A 23,632-nucleotide genomic window follows, 5' to 3' on the forward strand; every position below is an offset into this window, starting at 1 on the left:
AATGACATACCATGTATTGCCAGTTTGTGCCAGTGAAATGCGATGGTCCAATCCTGTTCACCTTCTCGCCATAGTTTGTTCTATATTTTTTCTTCTTATAGTTCGAATTACATGAGCAAAACGAAAAAAACTTTTACAAAATCTTAAGATCGGGAAGGTTGTTCGAATTTCTGTGGAATCTGCAGAACCAGGAAAGAAAAAAGGGGGAAATATAACTAAAAGCAGCGTTAAAATAAAGTTGTCTTGCTGTATTCTCGGTGCACGAACTCAGTTTTAGGGTTCATGGAGTATGACAATCGAAAATGAAAAAAAAGGGCATGTCGACTTGGTCCCAAGGTGAGTCGGGTACCCGGGAATCAACTAGTATAGATGCTCCTGAATGATGACGACCTATGATAGTGCAATGTATTTTGTGCAATGATGATATTGCCCTTTGGCCTTTATGATCAATCAAATAGCGCCGCTTACAATTTAGTGATTTCACATTGGGTGCCGTCGTTTTTGGAGCTCCGAATAAGGATTAGGACGAGCCTCTGATGAAAGTGTCAGTGTCCGAGAGTACTTAAGGTCGCTTCTTTTTGCGGGTCTCTGGCGGACCATGACGTCAAGTAGCGAATCGGAAGTCGGATTTAAAAGCCGGGAGCGCGTCATGTTCTCTTCATCTCAGCTAATCTTTTACGCGGTGCTCCAAAGGCCACAGCATTTAGTCAAATTGACCATATAAAAAAGGAAACTGAGGTGTGGAGAAACGAGGAAAGGGGGAGCCATGAAAAAAAACAACAGCGTCGAGCCATTTTCTAATCAATACCAATCTCGGAATTTTCGGCGATATCTCTTTTGATTGTAGATTGGAGAATTTGGGAAATGTCCTTTTGACAATACTTTATATTTTTTTTATCAACGCAACGATAAGAAAAAAAAAAACTCTAAAAGCGACAACGATGATTCGATACTTGGCGAGCTGTCTTTTGATTGAGAATAGCCTGGAGTTTTTTGCCATTGGTCTTTTTGCCCCGGTCTTGTTTGAGGTTAATTTGATATGATGATAAAATGTCAGCCGAAACCTGACAATTCGACTGGGTGGCCGTCTCGTCCCTGATTATCCATCACCCAAAAAGTTGAATCTCAGAAGGACGGAACTGAAAAAGTCGGGAACAAAAATTTTGTTAGTGCACTTTATATTGAATCAGCCATGTATATAAAGAAGCGGGACTCGATTGCCCTTTTTCTTCAATTACCCTTTTTATTTTCTTTTATATCATTTATCATCTCAAATCATTATGGCTGTTGAAAACGTTTGTATAATTGGATCTGGCAACTGGTGAGTTATCCAAGTAACCTTTGCTGCTTGTTTCCCCCCCCCAAAAAAAAAACATGAAACCGGTTTGACTCACCAAAATCTCGCATAATTCATTAGGGGTTCCGCCGTCGCCAAGATCATTGGTAACAATGTGTTGAACCATACCGATTCTTTCGAAAAGACCGTTCGTCAATGGGTTTTTGAAGAACAAGTTAATGGCGAGAACTTGACCGATATCATCAACCGAGAACACGAAAACGTCAAATACTTGAAAGGTGTCAAGTTGCCTGAAAACATTGTCGCTGTGCCCGATGTCGTGGAAGCGTGCAAGGGTGCTACGTTGGTGGTGTTTGTGGTGCCTCATCAGTTTGTCCGCGGAGTTTGTGAGAAGATGAAGGGTCATTTGGCTCCCAACGCTCGCGCTATCTCGCTTATCAAGGGCTTGGAAATCACCTCTTCGGGTGTTCGCCTTTTCTCCGAAGAAATTTCTCGTATTTTGGACATCCCTTGTGCTGCATTGAGCGGTGCTAATATTGCTGATGAAGTTGCACGTGAAAAATTCTGCGAATCCACTATTGGCTGTCCTTCCGTTGAAGATGGTGTGCTTTTCCACCGTTTGTTCGATACCGCGTATTTCCGTATCAACGTAATTCAAGACCATGTCGGTGTTCAATTGTGCGGTGCACTCAAGAACGTTGTGGCTGTTGGTGCTGGTTTCTCCGATGGCCTGGGTTATGGTAGCAATACCAAGGCGGCGATCATCCGTCGTGGTCTGATGGAAATCCGTAAATTTGGTCAGACCTTCTTTGGTGACGCGGTGCGCAACGAGACCTTCTTTGAATCGTGCGGTACTGCCGATCTGATCACTACTTGCTTTGGTGGTCGTAACCGTAAGGTCGCTGAAGCTTTTGTACTCACTGGCAAGCCTATTGCCACTCTCGAGGCCGAATTGCTCAATGGACAAAAGTTGCAAGGCACCTTGACCGCTCAGGAAGTTCATGAGTTTTTGTCGGCAAGAAACATGGAATCGGAATTCCCCTTGTTCCAAACCGTCTATCGTATTGTCTACGAAGGCCAATCTCCCGATCTGATTATTCGCGAGATCTAATTTTCTCCCTTTTTGTCTCTCTCTCTCTACTGCATCTTTGTGGTCATTCATAGAGTTTTTATGATCCATCCGCATGGCCGTGCCATCATTATACATTTTCCCTTTTAGACCATAGATCAATTTTGCTATTGCATTCTATTGTATATAAAAAACGTTTAATTTTTCTTTTTGACCTTCCTCTATAAACGAGTATTTTTCATGTGTCCATGTTGTCCTTATAGTTTTCCCGTGTAGTTAATCGACCTTCCGATAGGGATCCATTTATTGCAAAATATTTGATTACCAAACAAAAAAAAATCGTCATGGTAAACAGAATTAACGGCAAATGATACGGGGAGTATTCGAGTATCCAAAAAAAAAAAAAAAAAAAAAAAAAAAAGGTTTGAAAAATCAACTTTGGTATGTATTATTGAGGAGATGACATGATAATGTTTGAAAAAAATACAAAAAGGGAAAGAATAGGTGGATAAGTAAGAGGATTGAAGTTGGGTTTGTACACACTAAAGATATCGATCGTCCATTCTTAAGCCACGGATAGAGATCGTTCTTGTTGAAGTTGTTCTTCGGCTTGCGCTTTAAACATTTGCGCATTTGGTTCTGGTATCCTTGCCACTTCCTCTTCTCCTACTTTGACTTCAATGCCTCGATCGCCGGTATAAAACTGATCCTTGATGGGTTGCAGTAACACGTTCAATTTTGGTGTGATCACCAATACATTGTTCGTTGGAATTGTAAGCCAATCCGCCTTTTCAAACGTAAGAGGTTCTGAAACAATCACCGAGTTAAGCATGTGATACAAAAAAAAAATCACAATGAATCCGTCATTCGCCTTACCACTGGCCACCACGACCATGTCTTCACGTCGGTCGGCTTTGATCATACGATAATGACCGGGACGGTAACTTTCAAATCGGGTTCCTGATGAAAAGTACAATGACGCCGCTTCTTCGGTTTTACTGCTGATGTATCGCACACACACCACCGATTGACCATCAGTCACGGCAAAGTTCAACAGTGACGGCTAGTATTCCAGATTAAGCAAAAGGAACGCAGAAAAAGTATATCACCCACATACAACTTGGCTTACCTCGGTGATACCCGCCTCTTCTGCCCAAGCATTGATTTGTGCAATTGTTTTGACCATGGCGTCTTTCAGTTCCTGATGTTCGAATGAAGCCGCGTTCGGATTGGCCAACTAAAATTCAACGCATTAACTCGGTGTCGCAATATCACCCGGAAATTTCACACTTACAAAACTTAAATATAAAGCAAAAGCCCATTCGGAATCGGTATTTCCCTGAACGAACAAAAACAGTTCTTCCGGTAATGAATTTTGCAGCTTTCGTTTGATCTGTATCGAAAAAACAAAATGATAAGTCATCGATCCCTCCACACCGAGCCAAGATAAAAGATCAAAGCAAATCCCTTCTTTTTCTTTTTTTACCTTTTCAAACTGTGCGATGCCACCGTTATGCATCCACATGATCTGACCATAACTAATGGGGGGAGCCGAAGGTTTTAAAATAGGGAGATCACGGCATTACCGTATGAAGGAAATATGTGGGAAACTTACTGCCATGGATGGCAATTCGCCTCGGTCACTGCCCCTGAAGTGCTTGCGCGTACGTGGGCAAACACCAGCGGTGATTTGATCTTTTCAGATAGTCGTGTAAGGTTGGTGTTATTCCACGCAGGCGTTACCGAGGTAAAAATGCAAGGTGTATCCGGGGTATCGTCTTCAGGCTCGCTTTCGTACCAGCCTACGCCAAAGCCATCACCTATTCACACACACTCTGTTAACCATCTAAAAATAATGGTCCAGCATTCAGCTTCACCAGTACCATTGAGAGGTCGTCGGTGATCTATCCGTAATTTCGAGTCGAAGGATTGACTAGCGTTACAAAACTACCAAGTTAGTCCCAGGGAATGTCTCGACAACCATTGACAGTGACAAAATTACTTTATGATGGAATGGCAGGGTCTCGTCAACAAATCGGACAGCAGAATAGGGCGCTTTCCTTTATACACTAATAATCGACACATGGTTTTCCGAAACTCTCAAAACGGTTACAGTTCTGGTTTCCCAAGTTAGACCATTTTTCTTCTCGAAGTGACTGCTTGAACAACTGCCTCCGCAAATGGGTTGCTTGAAATTTTCAAACCCATCAAAGCACGTCATTTTTTAAGCTTCATCATCCAATCAGATGTTACCATTTCATTAACCCGCTTTGAAGAAAGCCTCCATCAGCACGATGTTTTCCAACCATGTCAGCTTGACTCACCATAGACCCGATTCTTTACCTTTTTGTCGAAGGCACTGACCAATAACTGCTTTGCATGGTGTACGAATATTCTGAATTGGTTATTTTCGAGATAGAGGTTTCAGTTAATACGCTGCAAGTAAATCACACTTGTTGCCGTTTGTTCTTGCTTACTTGTGGTGATATACAATATATAGTATCTCCCCAATACAGAGATGTTCTGTGTCTTCAAAAATGGAATAAATGATAAAGACCTTTGTATCGATGCTTTATAAGGCGAAGGATGGTATTATACCAAGCAAAAGTCATACCAGTCCAGCGTTAAAAGAAAAGATTTACTGGCTTTTTGCAAAAATGATCTGTGCAGATGCTGCATCTTATTTGATTAACAAGCCGTACACCCGCTGTGCAATGGATGCCGCCTGCCAACGGAGGCCGCCCTCTTACATTGAGCGACTTTCGTCAGACAAAAAGCCTAACGCATACACGGCATAACCTGGGCGAGAACTCTTGACGGAACTTCGGTATATTAATGACAACCTTATGGCATACGTTGCAACGTGATTTGTTTCTGAACACGCGCAGGGCAGCACTGGTTCCCCCCCTCAGTTCCATCCCGCCCAGGCTATGATAGATCTAGAAAGATGTGTGGGTATGCTGGGTATTTAAAAAAATGAGTTAGTAAGCTCTGATTGATTCAAATTTTCGTCAAGATATTTTACCTTTGTTATTGGAGTTTTCGATAGCCATTGATCGCTTGACATGACTTGGATTATATGACATTGAAAAAATTTTGAATTAGTATACGTTTATTACATCATAGCAAAGGAAAAGAAATTGGACTTGCCTTTGAACCAAATGGTGTACCGGAAAAAAAAAACGATGAATACGGACCGCCAGGTAAGCTTCTTCTTCGATGCAGAAAATAAAATTGCTTCCAGGGACACTTAAGCGATGGATTGGTGGTGTCAGCTTGAGCAGGCAAAAAATATTGACGTGGCCAGAAGTGACGGTAATTTCGAATTGGATTCTAGATATCGAGAGTCCCCCGAATGAAAAGAAAGAAAAACAAATAAAGTACATGATGATAAAAAAAAACAATGGTCGCGTCAGTAAAAACCTCATAAAAAACCCTGTGGGAAAAAAAGAGGAAAAGACTGCGAAAAGAATATGTACATGAAATATAAAATAACAAAATACAAACTATAAACTAAAAATACAATAATCGGGAAGACATCTCGAATACCATATGATGAGAAGCAATCCAAAGGAGAGGAACATGAAGAGGACACGTAAGCGTTTTTCTGATGAAAAAGAGTGTCACACCACCAACGATGGCCTTTGACGTCATCCAGTTTCGCCAGGTAGATGGATGGATGGATGGATGGCGAGAGAAAATCAACTTGTAGCATCCAGAACTTGTCAGGCGAAAAAAAACGGAAACCGGAAGCTGGAAGAAGGATGGAAGCAAAGGAGAGGTGAGTCTGTTTTGCCGGAGCAAAATCGATGGTGGACCACTCGACGCTTACCTTTTTGAGGATTGTAGTCGATTCAACCAAGTTATATACACGGGATAAGAATGGTCTGGATAATGGATGCAGATGGGATCTTGATACAATGTTAGTGAGGGTTTATCAAGCAAACAGAAAGAGAGAGAGAAAAGCAAAAGAAAAAAGATAAGATTGAAGACAAAAATATATGATTCTCCATGGATGAAACAATAGTCACCCCACTGATGCATGAATTCATAGATCGAAGCACGTCTGCTTATGTATTATTCGATTCATTGAAAATTGAAAGAGAATGAAAGGACATATACGTATAACTGACAAAAAAAACAAATTGAATGATGCTACAGAAGAACGCCGGTCGTATCATCAACCACTTTTCTTCAAAAAGAGCTCTACTCGCATTTTTATTCGAAAGACGACGATGCTCTGTTTGACCATAAATGGCGCAAACGGCATCTTGCTGCTGATTGTTTCGCCTATTATTGTGGAAGTAGGCAGCGAGGCATGGTTGAAAGATAAAAAAAAGAGGTTTAACAGGCCCTGATAACTTAGTGTAGATCATGTGATTTACAAATCGCTAATTTCCGAAAGATTTTAATTATGTAGACAAGTAGCGCCTGTTGATCTTAAAGATCACAAAGTTATGCTCTTTCGGTCTGTAGTTTGTTGTTAATCTGAGGCTAGTGGGAATAGTAGCTGATTAAAGATGCGTTTGGAATGGGATGCTCCATTTGCAATATTCAGAACTCCGCACTCGAAATTGTGTATCCAAAGGTCTCGCTTGATGGTACTCTAATCTTTTGTCAATAAGCGGTTGATTTTTCGGTAAGATTTAGTTGATGTGCGCATAAATCTTTGCGTATTCAATGGACAACAGAGTAGTACAGTCTCTTTTTTCTTTTTTCCCGGGGGTCTTGCCCCCCCCCTGACCTACCGCCACATAGCGATCATTTCCTTCATCCACGACAGAGGAACAACAATATGTACACAAAGTTAGGAACAGAAATAGTCAGACATCGTATAATATTAAATGGAGAGACAAAAATAGATAACAGAAAAAATCGTACTTGGGGAAACATAGCATAAGGATAAAATCAAAAGGAACATAAGGACAAAAAGCATAGTAAAACATAAAGGTGAAGAATAACTTGAAAAATCATAGCAAAGGATGAAAGCAAAGGAGCATAAGACAAAATACAAACAGTAAGATATAAAGGAATAATAAAAACAACAACATAAGGGTAAAGACGCCACCAGGACCATCAACAAAGAACAATCGGGCTGATTCGTTGCTTCCATGCGTGACACTCTGGAGAATTGCGTGGTATACGGCATGTTGTCACGGTTTAGGTACTCGTGTGTTGGGGAACATTGGCAGCGTCTGCGATGAGATCGAATTGTTCTCTTACCAGTCTGGGCTGACGGCGAAGTGTGCTTCTGCCAATTTCTTGGCGATCGTAACTCAGCAGTGAACTCGATTGGCGGTTCAGATGCTCTTCAATGTCCAGCAAAGCGCGACCGTACACGATTTGGGGCGGCTCAATTTTGATGATCATCGTCTTGATTTTGATTGCTCCAAAAATGGAAGTAGTCTTCTGCCAAATGCTGGCGGAACTGCATCCAAAGCGCAAACGGGTCAGGAGCCTGACATTTTCTGTCATTGCCGGCATGATACATTGCTGCTGCAGCACGATCGTGGTGCTTGTAAACATACTTGTACAGGTATTTGACGCTTTCCAGAGAAGTACACATTTCGACATTAATGTGAGCGTTATATCTTGCACAGAGGTATCGATTGTGGGGAACAACCCATCTATGTCTAACTGGACATGGTTCTTGATCACAAAATCACCATTGTTGCGACGACGGTATAACGGGTAACCACTGTGATCTTCGATAGTAGCTTCATTGAAGGAGCGCGGGTAACGCTTTTTACATGAGCCGTTTTCCATGCAGGGAGACCTCGGATGCGTTGCTCCACACGAACCGTGCATCATACATCTGCTGACGGTGTCGCAGAGATCCGGAAATTTCTCTCTGTCCGGAAGTTCGGCACACACGATACGATCATAGTCATCAAGTGTTCTCGGCTTATCCTCCGGAGTAACATCAAAAGCAAATGAAGATGCAGTAAGCCTCGCTTCTAAAACTCCGCCGTGTGTACATGGGTAACGACTCTTCCCAAACATGGTTCTTCTTTAGATCTTCCATCAGAGCTTTACGCTTCATGTTAAAAATTCGAGCGCAAAGGTCGGGCCGATCAACAGCTGTCTGGTTTCGTTTCAACCAATCATATATATTTGTTTTTCAAAAATTACCCAATCAAAGCCGACAATGTAGCAAAAACCCAATGTGACTGCCTTGTGACTGAAAATTAGCGCGCATAACTCCCAAACATTTTAATAATGGTAGGTATTTCTACAAGCGTTTTTGGTATAGTGAGTGCTAGGGTTGGAAAGCAGCTGGCTAATAAATTTTGCGGACGTTGTATATGAAAAAGAGAAGCAATCAAGCGGCTTATCATTATCATTGTGGGGCAAATTTCCCTTTTCTTTTATCTGTTTCTGTACTTGAAATAACCAGAAGAGTTTGCACGTAACACACAATCGTGGCACAATGATTATCAAATGCTATGCAGGGACACAGGTATGCAGCATGTGACAATGACCGGCTTTTCGTCCACCGCCGCTACATGAATTACGAAAATAAAAAGTGTTTCCTCCAGCCGATGTATTAGGTGGATACAAGGTAAACAGAGATGAACACACTATAGCAAGTCAGAGGAGCTGTTCAAATAACCGCAATACAGCATTTGCCGGAGACGCATCATCTTTATTTTGCTATCGACTGGTCAAGCAACGGTAGCTGATTTTGCTGTGCATCAATTAAGCTTTCCGTCAATTGGTAAAATAATATAAGAAAAAAGATAAATCACAGATGACACACATGAAAATATACCTGTAATTCCAGCTATATATGCAAAAGAAAGCTTATTTTATGCCATTCCGGTTTGTTGATATGGAGTCCGTGAATGGCCAGAGTCCCATGCATGACGGACATTGACGAAAATTTCCATTTTTCCCCCTATTATCGCATCAATGGATTTGTTCTTGTTCCATGACGCGTCAGGATCAACCATTTCATTTTCTTTTTTTCCTTGTTTCTTTCCTGATATAACCAACTCTTTTTTTATCTGACTGTTACAAGAAAAAAAAAAGAACGAGTTTTTGAAATTGTCGTTCACGCATTTTCGTAATCCCGGTAGAGATTAAACGTTGGCAGTAAACATAATCGATATAACTTGTTTTCTCGTCAATAATAATCTATTAGTCAATCACGTAAGAAAACCGTTCGTAATCAGATGTGAAAAGCAGATACGGTATTGGTTACCGAATTCTGGGTTTCAATTGAAAAATGCCCTCTTTCAACTCGAGTGGGGGACTTGGAGGTATCTGACCCAAACCAAAGTATAGTCGGTCCAAAAGTAGCAAGATACAGCCATCGATTGGTCATTCAGAAGAAAAAAAAATCAGCCTTAAAGTTTTTAGTGCTACCGCTTTCGATATGGTCAGACAAGGCACGTTGGAGCTGCTTGATGGCACGTTGACCAAAGGATTGGTTGTCATTGCACCCTAAAAACTCCGACATCACCCAACTGTGAGAACACTCTATCTTGCGGCGTGATTATCGTAAATGTACTGTATTCAGGTATGACAAGAACGAAAAATTCTCGCTCATCATAAACCTTAAGCGAGCCAACAATGCATTCATCGTCTGGTCAAATATTCTTAGAAAAAAAATTATTGAAACAAGCGTCACAGGCTATTCCACCAAGGAAAAAGGAAAGAAGCAGTAAATCAGATCAAAAGTATCGGAAAAGGAAAACTTTCTTTTTGTTTTCCTGTTTAAACCGAGATCCAAAAACGCACCAGTGTGGGTAGTACAAACCTTGATTGCAGGATGATAGGATAGTGTTGGATCCGGTGTATAGGATCATAATGACAACATCCCCATGCCTCTCCCACTACTGATTCACATCACCTGGCTCCACTTGGCTAGTACTTGTATCGTAACAATGCGACCGATTATGTTACGAGGCACTCGTATTGCGCCGGATACAATAATATCGATGTATCCCTGTGGGATGTCTCCAACGTATTGATTATTGAAATACGTTGGGTTTTGGACAATCACCTCATTGATTTGAATTACACATGGACCGACCCATTTTTTTTAGTGTATTTTGTAACCAGCACCATTCGCTACATAGTTATAAATGGATCTTTTGATACTAATATCATTCAAAATCAACTACTACAGATCAGCTGGATGCCAAATATTTATGATCCGGATTTCAATGGACGGATCGTTTCATTAAAAAAAAACAATATTGGCCATTGGCAAACTTGTTTCAATATTATGACATTGATCGGTTTAATTATGTGAAGAAAATTGCATTCTGTTGATCGTCAGAAAATCCCGATGAAGGAACCAACGTTCATCCTGTGGGTGCGTGGTAAGCGCGATTGGATGGTAATTGTTTGGATTAATCTGTGGGTCGCCGTCATAAAAGAAAAAAAAAAAAAAGCTTGCCCGTCCCATCAACTGATTCATGTCTAATCAGGTGCGGAGGATTTGACTTCTGGGTGCCCAGCTTGCAGGTCAAACTAAGGACGTGGGGGAGTGGATCTGAAACCGCCGATAAATAACGGCGGTCGTTGCGGGGCGGAGTTCCACATGGCCACGGGAGCCAATTCGAACAGTGAATTTCCAGAGCTTCCATTGTGACTTTGTTCTAGATGACACAGTGCGCTCGTACGCTTAGGCTCAAAAAGAAAAAGAAAAAAAAAACCTACAGGTGGCGCTGGTGATCCGTTTAGTCGATTGCTTTTCTTCTGAATTCCCCTTCCATGACTCACCATCGACGAAAGTCTTCTAATATATCTGTTACAAGCGAGTATTCCGGGGTCGAGTCATTGCCGTCGTCTCATCGGTCGTCTTTCTCTATTATGCCGGGACCTGTTTCTGCCTCCACCCAATACCCGTCCTTCCCCAGTCACTTGGCCCCTCAACCGCCACCACCCCCGACAACCCAAAAACCTACTCACACCAATGCCTTCGTTCACAAATTATACAAGTACGTCCAGTTTCTGTTATTATTTTTTTCATTCATTGATCTTCTTTATCGGTACAAAATGTGATCTAGAAAAATTGACCTTGTTTCCTATTTTTTTTTATCAGCATGGTGATTGACAGTCAATATCAGCATTTGATTGCCTGGAATTACACCGGTTCCTCCTTTATTGTATGCAATATCATGGAATTCTCCCGTGACGTGCTACCTAAACACTTTAAACACAACAACTTTTCCAGTTTTGTTCGTCAACTCAACATGTAAGTGATTTCTTGGAGGAGAGAAAAAATGTTGCCCCTAAGCAAGGAGAGCCGAAATTCTGACCTTGATTTTTATTGTTTCCGATCGATCAGGTACGGCTTTCACAAGGTGAACAAATCGCCGCGAGGACATCGAACATTGGCAGAAAACCAGATCTGGGAGTTTTCTCATGCCAAGTTTCTCCGTAATCGGCCTGATTTACTGGATGAGATCAAGCGTAAAGCGATGGAATCGGAATCCAACCGTCGAGACACAGGCGATATGCAAGCTCACATGGCCATGATCCAGGCATCTCAGAACGATATGTTGCAGCAGATGAGTCACCTCTTTGCCAATTTCAATGAAGTGGTCAACGAGCTGGCCGAAACCAAACGGAAACAGGAACAACAGCAACAGACGATTCAGAACTTGTTGGATTATATTATGCAAAATAATGGAGGTAAAATTTATTTTTGCAGCAGCGGATGAATTGTGATTGGATGGCCCATTCTAATTTTATAAATTGCTGTTTTCAGGTCAGTTACCAGGAAAACTAAATACGCATCAGTATGACATGATCAAACAAGAGAAACCACCTTCCATCTTTATCACCTCACATGACCATCTTAATCAACACGGTAACATGTTACAAGACATGTTCATGCAAACTTCGCGTACACCCTTGACCGTTCAGACTCAGAATCTTCACCATTCTTCCACGGAATTCACCAATTCGTGCCATCGTCCTTCCATGACCCTCACACCCTACGGCCATCATTTACCGCCCAGTCCAAGTTCCAGTAGTATGGTATCAGACGATGATATCGACGGTAACACATCCATGTACTCACCCAACTCACCCATACCTCGACCATCCACATCCTCATCGTCGCATTCATCACAAATTATCGATCTTCTCGACACATCCCACTCTCAACCCTCAAGCCAGCAATCCAATTCGGTCTCTTTTGACTTTGTGAATTCCTTGAACCCTTTAGCCCATCAATAACTTTTTTTTTTCCTCATTTCCCTCGCTCTCACACTCTCTCTCTCTCTCTCTCTCTCTTCCTCGTCTACCGTTCGTGCACAAAGATCATCCAACCCAAACCTTGTCCTTCGTTTCCATTTCTTACATCATAGAAAATTCCCGGCATTGTCTTTTTTTCTTCTTTATTTTCTAATTCTTTCGGTCGTTTGCGTTTTTTTTTTTTTTTTTTTTTTTTTTTTTTCAATTATGATGGTATAACCTGCAGCGGAAGGTGCAATTGGCTGATATTCTTCATCTCGTATCACCTGGACCTTCCCTGCGTTGGATATTTGTTTTCGAACTTTTGTAGAATTTTCCCGCCCAATGTTATAAATATGCACTCTACTTATCTGTACAAACACCCTATTTTGGGCTATTTTTGTTTTTATATTATACTATGGATCCGTTGCAATCAATTTATGATCAATGGCGGCATTCAGAAAGGCCAAGGATCGCCCGTACTACTTTTGTTAATTTCCAAATTAGTAAAAAAATGACATATGCAGCATATGAAAATGTGGCGACTGGGATTATTTCAATGGGCAGGCACCCTTTATTGCATGCTGTCGGAGTGTCTGGTTGTTGAACGGTGGTTGTGCAATGAGACACGCATAATATTTCAAAATTCCAAAGAGAGATCTTCTTGCCATATTCAACACTCTTCATACACCGGGAATAGCTTTTCAACATGTGTGGATCCTGTTACGTGATAGTTCACAAATGTTTATTCATATCATGCTACCGGTCATGAAATTTCACGATGCCTTGAAGCCATCCATCCACGATTCAATATAAATACACCTTTCAATTCATCCATGATTTTTCCTTCCTTCAGACCCAACTCGTTCTTCTTCTTTTTTTCTTTTCAAACCCCTTCCACTTATCCTTTCTCCCCCACACTTTCCTTCTTTTTCGGTTTCTTGTAAATGAAGAAACGATCGCTTTCCATTCTGCCGCTGTTTGCAGCTGGTGTGTGTTTCGTGGTCTTGGTCTTTTCAGGCACCGCCTCGGCTCGAATCCATCATCCAAAGTACAAGAAAGCTGGCCGCGAAATTATTCCTGGGCAATATGTGATTGAATTCAGTGACGGCCAGACCAACCATGGTGATACTTTGGTGCGTTCCATCCGAAAGGAATTCAAGCATGCTGATGTCAAGGTCAAGGAAAAATACCACCACAGTTTGTTCAATGGTGTGTCCTTTGATATCAAGGGCTTGAATGAAGACGATCATCAAAATGCATTGAAGAGCATCCTTGATCAGGCCTCCGTCGCTTCCGTGTATCCTGTCACTTACATTGACCGTCCCGCTACCCAGCCCTTCTCGGTCAAGGCAGGCGAACCCTCCATTCTTCCTCATGCCATGACTCAAGTTGATCGCGTCCACAAGGAATTGAAGAATACCGGCAAAGGCATCGTCGTTGGTATCTTGGATACCGGTAAGTGGCTACAAATATAAAGAAAAAAAAGCCTCGGCACTAATGAATGTACTTTTTTATTTAAAGGTATTGATTACAAGCATCCTGCTCTCGGTGGCGGATTTGGTCCCGGTTACAAGGTGGCTGTGGGTGCTGATGTTGTAGGCGATGACTACACTGCAGAAAACCCGGTGATCAAGCCTAACCCGACTCCTTTGGATGAATGTGGTGCATCTTCAGGTGCCACCGGTAAGGCGGCAATTTCCTCTGCATGGACGGATTTGGAAATGGATCGGTGTGCTTATCAAACTTTAATTAGGTCACGGCACTCACGTCGCCGGTATTATTGGCGGTTATGATCCCAGTACGGTAAGTTGTGCCTTTTATTTCCGGGAACATGTGCTCTGTCTTTTTTTTCTGCTTACTAAAATGGCACCTCTTTCTTTTTTTGTTTCCAAAATTAGAACTTTACGGGTGTGGCTCCTGATGCTACCCTGGGTATGTGGCGTGTGTTTGGTTGCAATGGCCGTACCGGAAACGACATTATTATCAAGGCTCTCTTGATGGCGTATGATGCTGGTTGCGATATCTTGTCCTTGAGTTTGGGCGACAACAGCGGCTGGTCCGAAGGCGCTGAAAACGTCGTCGCTGAACGTATCGTGAAAAAGGGTGTTCCAGGTAATTGACCGGGGTCCAACTACCTTTTCTTTCTTTCTCCCTTTAAAGGCGTGACAGCTGCCTATGTAAGAATGAAAATTTGTCAACTGATCTCTCATTATCAATATTAGTTATTGTGGCTGCCGGTAACGATGGTGCCAGTGGTGTCTTCACTGTTGGCTCTCCCAGTACCGCTCCCGGTGTCATGTCTGTTGCTTCTTTCGATAATGCTTACATTTTGGTCAAACAATTTACTGTGGGCGGTGACTCTGCTAGTTATGGTAAATTACCTGCTTACTTGCGGCATCTAAGTTCAGATCCCATATTGACACATAGTGATTATTCTATAGGCTATATTCCTGGCAGCAAGGAGACCATGCCTGATGGTGAACTGGTACTTGCTGACCCTAATGGTAGCGGTGAAGGTTGCGACGCAAGCAAGGTTTCGGCTGATGTAAAGGGCAAGCTTGCTTTGATTAAACGTGGTACTTGTACCTTTGACGAAAAGGCTATCAACGTTGCCAAGGCTGGCGCTATTGGTGCTGTGATCTACAACAGCGATGGTGATGCTTTCGGTATGTCCATGCCTACGGCACCTATCCCTGCTGTCAGCGTGTCCTCCGGTACCGGTGCCAAGCTTATTGGAGAGATCAAGAAGGGCAAAACCGTCTTGACTTTCAAGAAGAAGGATACTGTTCTTCCTTCTTCCACCGGCAACACTGTGTCTTCATTCTCTTCTGTTGGCGCTTCGTATGAATTGCATCTTCGACCTAACCTTGCTGGTATCGGTGGCAATGTCTTCTCTACGCTTCCTCGTTACCTTGGCAGCTGGGGTTCCATGTCCGGTACTTCTATGGCTACTCCTTACGTTTCCGGTACTTTGGCCCTTTATCTTAACGCTCTTGGCAAGAAGAAGCAGAAGCCCGAGTACATCACTGAACAGTTGCAAAACTACGCTTACATTGCTCCCTACGCTAACGATGTCAAGGAACTTGATTCGCCTCTTCGTCAGGGTGCCGGTCTTGTGCAGATCTATGATGCCATCAAGCAGGACGTCCACATTTCGCCTGCTCAGATCAGCTTCAACGATACCTCTTCCAGCCGCTACAAGACTCACACGTTGACCATCACTAACCATGGTCATTCCACGATTACTTACCAGGTCATCAATAACGTTTCCACGGCTATTGCTCCCTACGATTTGAAGAAATCGGGCTATGCTCCTGTCGAACCCACCGTCAACGTCAAGGCTGCTGCTAAGCTTCGCGTGTCCAGCAATCACATTCGTGTTCCTCCTCGTTCATCCAAGAAGGTGCGCGTGACCGTGATCCCTCCTCGCACCGATCCCAAGGAACACATCATGTATGGTGGTTTCGTTCAGTTCAAGGCCCTTCACAACCGCCACAACAACAAGGATATCACCGTGCCTTACTTTGGTGTGGTCGGTGACCAACGCGAACTTCCCATCTTTGATGACTCGCCCTACCTTTCTGATATCACCGGCTCCAATATCTATGGCAAGAATGAAACGTTCGTCTTTGATCCCAAGGACGAAAACACCACTCCTTACATTTTGTTCCGTCTGTTGACCCCTACCGCTCGTATCGATGCCGAACTGTTGGATCATAAGAACAAGGTCATCGGTTACGCTTTCAATGGTCTCGAATACCTCCCTCGCAACACGATGAACCCTGAAAACTATATGAACGTTATCGGCTGGTCCGGTACCTACGTGCCCAAGCATCCTTCGAACGCTCCCTTTGCTGTGCCCGTTCCACCTGGTACCTACCGCTTCCGCTGGAGAGCCCTCAAGTTGCTCGGCAACCCCCACAAACACCGTGATTACGAAGTCTGGGAATCCGGACCTATTAAAGTTGTCTAATTTATTGTGTAATTTCCTAGACTTTACTGCTGAATCGTAATGATTGAATAAATCTACAGTGTCTCACAAAAAAAAAAGTTGTACAATGTGTTCCCTTTGTTGTTGTGTACTTTCTGACCGGTCTGCATGACCGACTCCTGCTGTTAGAAAAAAGAAAGCGGTTCAAGCTGAATTCGGCAAATGATCTGGGCCCCAGGAGCGCATTGGAGGACAATGAAAATGGCGCTTGGATGTGACGCTTATCCCTTTATGTGTTTGGTTCAATGTCTACCCGCAAAGGAGCGGATAAAAATTATTACCGCTTTTGTTCTCTTGCATTGCTTTTCCGTACTCCCAATATGAACGATATTACTGCTTACGCCGAAAAGGCTCAAGATTACTTGTTGAATGGCACACTCACAGTACAAAATCATGTTATTCCTATGCGCTACGTAACTGGTGCCTTGGGAGGTTTGCTGGGTCTTTACGGAGTGAAGCGCTACTTCAATGGCGGATGGGATTACGACAAGTGTGACCTGGAAGGAAAGGTCGCCATTGTCACTGGTAAGTTTTTATCCGTTATGCAAGGGAATGCTGTGAGTCTCAATGATGGGTGCCCATCTAGGAGCGAATGCTGGTATTGGAAAAGCCACGGCCATGGACTTGGCCAAACGTCATGCCACGGTCATCATTGCCTGTCGCGACTCGAAGAAATCGCATCAAGCGTTGGCCGAGATTCAGAAAGTATCCAAGAATACCCAAGTGTTCCTTGAACCACTCGATTTGAGCGATTTGGCATCCGTACGCGCGTTTGTCGATCGTTTCTTAGCCAGAGGACTTCCTTTGCACATCCTCATTAATAACGCCGCCGTTCTTGTACCCGAGCGAAAATCAACAAAGGATGGATTTGAGATGCAGGTAAAATCAATCACATTCTCCTTGTATGATAGGCAATATTCAGGTCAATTTTCTCCGTAATTAGTTTGGTACCAATCATCTTGGTCATTTTCTGTTGACTGAACTGTTACTACCCACACTTGAAAAGTCGGCGCCTTCAAGAGTGGTCAATGTCAGCAGCGGCGCTTTTCTCCACGGAACCATGAATTTCGACGATCTTCATGCCGAAACCAAGTATGGTGCCTGGACAGCCTATTCGCAGTCCAAGTTTGCCAACGTCTTGTATGCCAATTATCTTGACCGAAAGCACCGCTCCAAAGGTATTATTGCCAATTCGTGTCATCCAGGTAAAGTACAGCCAATAAAAATAGGCAATACGGATTACAATGGGGACTCACTATCATACTCCAGGGGCTGTACGTACTACGCTAGGTCGTTATTTAGCTGAAAAGGCATGGTGGTGTCTTCCCATTTTGGCCTTATTGTATCCTTTATACTACCTCACGTTCAAGAATGCCGAACAAGGCGCTCAAACCACTCTGTATCTCGCTGCTAATCGCAGTGTGACCACGGGCGGAGAGTACTGGGCCGACTGCAAGATGATCAAGAATGCCCACAAGGAGGAATACAACACCGAAATGCAAGATCAACTTTACGAGATCAGTCGCAACGCTGTTCAAGAATTTTTGTAAATAAGCCAGGTTCTCATGTTGATCGCACCAAGAAAAAAATTATGCTGCTATTAAACGGCGCATGGGAGAAAAATAAAATAAAAAGGAAAATGACGAGAATAATTACCGCAAACGAAACGGATGCTTGTAAAATATCTGACCGTCGTTACCTCGGCAAACTTCATTGACATGAACATGAACGTTTTTACTCTAACCTTTGGCTTCTAAAAACCCATTGCATGATGACCTGTTTGGGTAACGTTGCACTATGACTATTGTGTGCATCTCCACCGTTAGAACTCAATGGAGATCCAATTTGGCTTTTTTTCTTTAAACCAGCTCAAATGATACAAGGAAAATAACGGCTTTAAAAAAGCTTCAGAACCCTATGATGAAAAAAAAAAAGGTGAGATGTTACACATATGCTGGCAAACGTTGATTTCAAGTTACCGTAAAGTTCATTCGGTCAAGCTCCGGTGACCATAGCATGCTTTTCAGTGACATCACTGTTGTACGAATGTAATTGCAAGGCATTTACTCAGTCACAACTGCATAAACCAAACGGCAAGGAAACCTACATGTGATAATTACAGAAAATCCAAAAGTCATTAGGAAGCCATGCGATGGGATCGTTGGCTCGTTTTTGAGTAAAGTAATCGGTTTCAAGGAAGAAGCCACTGACAGAAAAATTTGAAATTCGCAAATTCATCCCTTTTGGGCCATTAAGGTACGGTATTTCTGCTGCAGCTGCGCATAGTTCACTCTTATCTGATCCGGTGTTGTTACGACAGCCAGGTGTATTTCATGATCCGTGAGATCCTTGATTGGGCTATTAAAGTAGTATGCTTGATGTTTGTTTCTTTTCTTTTGATTGTAGCTAACTGTGGGCCATATCTATAAAGAGCAATGCACAATGACTGTATTGCATACATCAACATTAGAATGCAATATTACCCGCAGCAAGGTTTGACATCAGGCAAGAACAAGGAATTGGGCATTATTGCTCAATGTTTGCGACTTTTTTTAGGCCATTATGCCATTTCGCGGGATGGATTTTAGTGCTACTCTAATGGCACACCATGGACAAAAAAAAGGGAATGACTAATATACAGTTATTGGGCGGTAACTTTTTTTTCCGTGGATGGAAGTTGGCAAGTGAATGTTTCACTGGCCGTCAATTGCACGGTGCATGAAAGGTGTCAGAAGCCGACGAGTAAGGGTGTGACTTTTCTCGTTAATTTCTCACGCAATTTTTTTTTTACCCCGTAAAAAAAAAAAGGATTAATCTGATTAGCTCTTTCTTTTCCAACCTTTTTTTTTATTTCATTTTCATTTTTCTACCACGTTTTACCCAAAATGACACAAGATAACAAGTTTTTACCTGACAAAAAGGTCTCCATCATTGGTGTGCCTTTCAACGGGGGTCAACCCCATACCGGTGTAGAAGAAGGTCCGCTACGTCTGGTTGAATTTGGTCTGGCCAATCAGTTGGAAGAAATGGGTTGGCAAGTCGACTATGAAGCCAATGAACATATCAGCGATATGCGTCCCGAGGATGACCCTGTCGTCATGAAACTCAAGCAGCCAAAGTATGTCTCTTCGGTCACTCAAACGGTCGCCAAGCAAATCCATGATCGAGCGAAAGAGAAGAAGTTTGTCTTGACTCTGGGCGGCGATCACTCGGTCGCATTAGCAACCGTATCGGGTGTATTCTCTCAATACCCTGACGCTTGTTTGATTTGGGTCGATGCTCATGCGGTAAGAAAAATCTGATACTTTGGGAAGTAGGATATGATTATCTTATCAGGACGAGGCTCTTTTTTATGTGGTATGTAGGATGTCAATACCCCTGGCACTACAGATTCAGGTAACATCCACGGTTGTCCCTTAAGCTTCCTGCTGGGAATCGCAGGAGATCACCCAAACTTTAACTGGGTCAAACCCGTACTGAAGGCCAATCGCCTGGTATACATTGGTCTGCGAGATATCGATGACGCGGAGAAAAAGATCATTCATGAGTTGGGCATCACCGCTTACACCATGCATCATGTGGATAAATGGGGTATTGGCCAAGTCGTTGATATGGCTTTGGATCGTGTGAATCCTAATCGCGATCTACCTATTCACCTGTCATTTGACGTCGATGCTTTGGATCCCTCCGTAGCCCCCAGTACCGTAAGTGTCAGGAACCACACATTCGAGATAGCCGATGACAAACCCAATCCCACTAAAAACTTTTTTTGATTCTTATCTCGATAGGGTACGCCTGTCCGCGGAGGCCTGACATTCCGTGAAGGGCACTATATTTGTGAAGCTTTAGCCGAAACGGGACTGCTTGTGGCGGCCGATATCATGGAAGTGAACCCTGCATTGGAGAACGATAACGCTGTATTTCAAACCATCCAAGTCGGATGTTCCTTGGCACGCTGTTGCCTTGGCGAGTCACTTTTGTAGATTATAAAATATTGGCGACCATATAAAAAGGATATAAAGTGGGTCATCAGATGCAATAAAATATCGCTTCTTTGTTGATGACATTGCCTGTTCATGGAATCGTGGGAAAACCATCGAGGTTAAAAAAAAATGATGACTTTGATGTGTGTTTCATCATGCATTGAACTTTAAAAATCTTCAATGCCCGATGACGCACCATAGGTGACACAGGAACATTCTGCACAGGGGCTCTTGCCATGATCCCCATCGTCACGCAATCCATTTCTATCGCTGATACATCACACACCATCGATAATATGCTGCCTCATATATATTCCAGGATGTTGACACCTGTATGCTGAAAGGTATTTACAGAAGGAATGAGTTCGAGTCGAAATAGTGTTATCGGGCCATTCAGGTTCTCTGTCGATTAGGTAGAAGGGTTTTCCGTGGATCTGTGTGTTCCTACAAATCTGCTGGATGAGACTATTGCCATAGTTTATATTGGCATTTGGAATTCTCCCTGCCATATTTGATACATTAATGAAGGAGATCTACACATAATTACTCTGATATTATGAATAGTTCGTTCCATATGGATCTAACCGACAACCTTCTCCGTTGATCGATAGAATCTTCATCGCGCTGAGGGAATTTTTGATGATCTAAATAGTATTCATGTTATCATAGGGCTCTGACGAATAACGCGGGATGCTGCCATTACTAATGGGCGGGTTACTCAAAGTTAGGACCAATTTTGTCGAATGCTCACGCCTAGGTACAGTAAGTTACAAATAGCATAGTACCACAGTTACAGTATGGTAGGTCACGCTTTTACTTAGAGTCATTCAATTTCAGAATATATATTTTTTTCGTAGAGAAGCGTCTGTGATTTACTGGATTGAAACGGAGCTGGCGGCGGAAAACTACCATTCATGCACACTGAGACCTCGTTGATTCGATTGATGGGAAGTCCTCACTTGCGGGGAAATGAGATGATAGCAAGCTTCAAAAGACCAATGTACAATACCCGTGCTCGATTAAGTCATAAGACAGCTATCGCGGTTCATCGGCGTAGTAAACATCCAAAAAGATCTCCAACAGTTTAGTTGTCGCTTGTGTCAAAAACCGTCAAGCGATCAAAAGCTTGAAAGAAGAGTACCAATAATGGTTACACTGAACTTTTTTTCTATTCAATGATGGAACATGTCAGTATGGCAGAAATTGAAATAATTTTGTATATCAAAAAACGATTGGCTAAATAGATCTGCTGTGGGTTGACAGTGGCTTCGCCTATTGCAGTTTCGGATGATCGCAGCAATTAAAAATAGAGGAAAATTTTTGGTCTGTAAAATGGAGCTGGTAGACCTCACACTTACAATGTTCTCCAAGGGCAAGGCGAATGACTAATTCAGCTCATTTCGGCGGTAATGGCCACAACCTCGTGCCTCCAATCGCGCGGTCTGTCAATTCCGCCATGAGGGAAGTTGAAGATTAATGGCAATTCCAAAGCAGCGCCCATGGTAAAAAAAAAAAAAAATATCAACAACTAATTAATCGCGATGAACGTTCAGCATTTCATAAGAATAGTCAACGGTGAATCCATCTTCTTTCGACGGATTGATCGGATTGACGCACGCGACTCCCACTAATCTGGGGCATGACTTATCGGTTATATTGACACCCGAGGTTTTATCCGGTGCTGATGAGCGAAATAATTATGAGCATCAGTCGGGTCTTTTAACAAAAATGATAGTATGTAGAATTGGCAACTATAGCGTGTGGCGATTCGGCTGAACATTGATCTATGAACTAGTGAATAAAACGAAAAAGCAGAATGTTCCCAAAACATTGTAACGGAACTGTGAAGGCAATTTTCATAAGAAAGCTGTTTATTATGTGTATTGCGTGGATTTTTTTTTTATTTGTGGTTTTAGGCTTCCTTCAGGTCTCGAAGGGAAGCCTCAAGAAAAAGTGGTCGCGGTGGACGGTGGCCACAGGAAAAGTGGCCTCAGGAAAAGGAGGCCAAACGATCGGTTGCAAAAGAAATTGGCACCGTTTTCCTGACCAATCTCTTTGGCTCGGAAAAGCGGCCCACTGGAAGGGCGCAGGAAAGGTCGCCGGTAGAAATGGCCACGTAAGAGGTGGCCACAAACGAAAAGTGGCCCAAGGTGGATGGGCGAAAAAGCCACAAAGGAAAGGTGGCCGCCAGGAAAGGCCACAAGGAAAGGTCGCTGGAAAGGTGGCCGGTGCGAAGATTTTTTTTTCATGAGGTGGCCATAGCTCGCCTTTATTTTTCTTTTTTTTTTTTGTTGGCGAATCCATGGTCACAAAATCGGTCGCAAAGGCAGTGACTAAGAGCACCAGAAAAGGCCACAGCGAAGGCCACGGGAAGCCGAATGGATGGCCAAAAGTGCCAGGCGAGAGACCAAAAAGAAGTTTGACCGGAGAAGGGCCAGAATCATTGACAAGACATCCCAGGACGAGGTCCAGAAACGAACGCCAAAAGCGGGCAGGTGACCAAAACTGGCCAGGCGAAAGACCAGAACGAGCTCCGGCGAGGTGGCCAAACGATAGGCCAGGGATGGCCAAAAGCACCAGCGAAAGAGCTCAAAGGACGCGGGCCAGGAACAAACACCAAAACCGCAAGCCGCCGAAAGCGGAAGGATGACCAAACTGGCCAGAGGAAAGGCCAGAAACACCAGCAAAAAAGTCCGAAGGACGCGGGCCGGAAAGGAACACCGAAACCGGAAGGATGACCAAGCTGGTCAGACAAGCGGACCAAAAAACGAGGGCCAGAAAGGAAGACCAAAAGCAAGGCCGCGAACCAAGACCAAGAACCAAAGAAGAACCGGCGACCAGCAAACGAAACGTACCACCAAAGGACCGCGAACGAGGCCACAAAGCAAAGATCACAAGGCAAGCTGTGAACAACAGCGCAGACAGAAAAGCACCAGAAGGAAACGCAAAGGCAACCACCAGACACGACCACACGAGGCAAAGAAAGTACACCACTGAAAAGACAACCTCAGCCAGAAAGGAGCAAGAGAGAGAGACAACAGAAACAGGGGAAAAAAAGACAAACAAGCAAAGGAAAAAAAAGGGGGAGAAAAACA

The 23,632-nt window shown here is 43.2% G+C and overlaps 7 protein-coding genes across 7 annotated transcripts; 6 read left to right on the top strand and 1 right to left on the bottom strand.

Annotated features, from left to right (window-relative positions):
- Positions 1–1,235: 1,235 nt before the first annotated feature.
- On the top strand, positions 1,236–2,586 carry BYT42DRAFT_576203 (glycerol-3-phosphate dehydrogenase [NAD+]). Its single transcript, XM_051569031.1, has 2 exons — positions 1,236–1,321; positions 1,418–2,586. Exons 1-2 carry the CDS (start codon positions 1,281–1,283, stop codon positions 2,406–2,408), a joined length of 1,032 nt encoding a protein of 343 aa, XP_051421661.1. The 5' UTR covers positions 1,236–1,280; the 3' UTR covers positions 2,409–2,586.
- Positions 2,587–2,789: 203 nt separating this feature from the next.
- On the bottom strand, positions 2,790–4,510 carry BYT42DRAFT_576209 (nucleophile aminohydrolase). The gene is made up of 7 exons (XM_051569032.1): positions 4,369–4,510; positions 4,250–4,299; positions 3,982–4,186; positions 3,853–3,904; positions 3,661–3,759; positions 3,496–3,603; positions 2,790–3,429 (listed from the first exon to the last, which is right to left on the bottom strand). The coding sequence occupies exons 1-7, from the start codon at positions 4,449–4,451 to the stop codon at positions 2,932–2,934; spliced, it is 1,095 nt and encodes a 364-aa protein (XP_051421662.1). The 5' UTR covers positions 4,452–4,510; the 3' UTR covers positions 2,790–2,931.
- Positions 4,511–10,677: 6,167 nt separating this feature from the next.
- Positions 10,678–12,767, top strand: BYT42DRAFT_576229 (HSF-type DNA-binding-domain-containing protein). Its single transcript, XM_051569033.1, has 4 exons — positions 10,678–11,317; positions 11,422–11,574; positions 11,668–12,014; positions 12,091–12,767. Exons 1-4 carry the CDS (start codon positions 11,091–11,093, stop codon positions 12,561–12,563), a joined length of 1,200 nt encoding a protein of 399 aa, XP_051421663.1. The 5' UTR covers positions 10,678–11,090; the 3' UTR covers positions 12,564–12,767.
- Positions 12,768–13,507: 740 nt separating this feature from the next.
- BYT42DRAFT_499555 (peptidase S8/S53 domain-containing protein) lies at positions 13,508–16,536 on the top strand (the record flags this gene model as incomplete). The annotated part of the gene is made up of 6 exons (XM_051564647.1): positions 13,508–14,018; positions 14,085–14,246; positions 14,317–14,366; positions 14,462–14,675; positions 14,786–14,929; positions 14,972–16,536. The coding sequence occupies 6 exons, from the start codon at positions 13,508–13,510 to the stop codon at positions 16,534–16,536; spliced, it is 2,646 nt and encodes an 881-aa protein (XP_051421664.1).
- A 338-nt stretch (positions 16,537–16,874) lies between these two features.
- On the top strand, positions 16,875–18,104 carry BYT42DRAFT_547448 (uncharacterized protein; the record flags this gene model as incomplete). Its single annotated transcript, XM_051565949.1, has 4 exons — positions 16,875–17,079; positions 17,141–17,433; positions 17,498–17,759; positions 17,824–18,104. 4 exons carry the CDS (start codon positions 16,875–16,877, stop codon positions 18,102–18,104), a joined length of 1,041 nt encoding a protein of 346 aa, XP_051421665.1.
- A 1,277-nt stretch (positions 18,105–19,381) lies between these two features.
- BYT42DRAFT_646396 (arginase) lies at positions 19,382–20,618 on the top strand. Its single transcript, XM_051572679.1, has 3 exons — positions 19,382–19,841; positions 19,920–20,258; positions 20,343–20,618. The coding sequence occupies exons 1-3, from the start codon at positions 19,440–19,442 to the stop codon at positions 20,535–20,537; spliced, it is 936 nt and encodes a 311-aa protein (XP_051421666.1). The 5' UTR covers positions 19,382–19,439; the 3' UTR covers positions 20,538–20,618.
- A 1,888-nt stretch (positions 20,619–22,506) lies between these two features.
- Positions 22,507–23,240, top strand: BYT42DRAFT_576249 (uncharacterized protein). The gene has a single exon (XM_051569034.1). It carries the CDS (start codon positions 22,840–22,842, stop codon positions 23,185–23,187), a length of 348 nt encoding a protein of 115 aa, XP_051421667.1. The 5' UTR covers positions 22,507–22,839; the 3' UTR covers positions 23,188–23,240.
- Positions 23,241–23,632: the final 392 nt, after the last annotated feature.

This window comes from Radiomyces spectabilis (assembly GCF_025331425.1).
Source record: "Radiomyces spectabilis strain NRRL 2753 chromosome Unknown BYT42scaffold_9, whole genome shotgun sequence".
NCBI lineage: Eukaryota > Fungi > Mucoromycota > Mucoromycetes > Mucorales > Radiomycetaceae > Radiomyces > Radiomyces spectabilis.

Excerpts from the sequence above, each read along its gene's own strand:
- BYT42DRAFT_576203 (XM_051569031.1), top strand. The coding sequence starts at position 1,281 with ATGGCTGTTGAAAACGTTTGTATAATTGGATCTGGCAACTG. Across the intron at positions 1,322-1,417 it reads ATAATTGGATCTGGCAACTG|GGGTTCCGCCGTCGCCAAGA; the intron begins GTGAGTTATCCA and ends ATAATTCATTAG.
- BYT42DRAFT_576209 (XM_051569032.1), bottom strand. The coding sequence starts at position 4,451 with ATGTGTCGATTATTAGTGTATAAAGGAAAGCGCCCTATTCTGCTGTCC. Across the intron at positions 3,905-3,981 it reads GCGAATTGCCATCCATGGCA|TTATGGTCAGATCATGTGGA; the intron begins GTAAGTTTCCCA and ends TCCCCCCATTAG. Across the intron at positions 3,760-3,852 it reads GCATCGCACAGTTTGAAAAG|ATCAAACGAAAGCTGCAAAA; the intron begins GTAAAAAAAGAA and ends TTTTCGATACAG.
- BYT42DRAFT_576229 (XM_051569033.1), top strand. The coding sequence starts at position 11,091 with ATGACTCACCATCGACGAAAGTCTTCTAATATATCTGTTACAAGCGAG. Across the intron at positions 11,318-11,421 it reads TTCGTTCACAAATTATACAA|CATGGTGATTGACAGTCAAT; the intron begins GTACGTCCAGTT and ends TTTTTTTATCAG. Across the intron at positions 12,015-12,090 it reads TATTATGCAAAATAATGGAG|GTCAGTTACCAGGAAAACTA; the intron begins GTAAAATTTATT and ends TGCTGTTTTCAG.
- BYT42DRAFT_646396 (XM_051572679.1), top strand. The coding sequence starts at position 19,440 with ATGACACAAGATAACAAGTTTTTACCTGACAAAAAGGTCTCCATCATT. Across the intron at positions 19,842-19,919 it reads TTTGGGTCGATGCTCATGCG|GATGTCAATACCCCTGGCAC; the intron begins GTAAGAAAAATC and ends TGTGGTATGTAG. Across the intron at positions 20,259-20,342 it reads CCTCCGTAGCCCCCAGTACC|GGTACGCCTGTCCGCGGAGG; the intron begins GTAAGTGTCAGG and ends TTATCTCGATAG.
- BYT42DRAFT_576249 (XM_051569034.1), top strand. The coding sequence starts at position 22,840 with ATGGTCACAAAATCGGTCGCAAAGGCAGTGACTAAGAGCACCAGAAAA.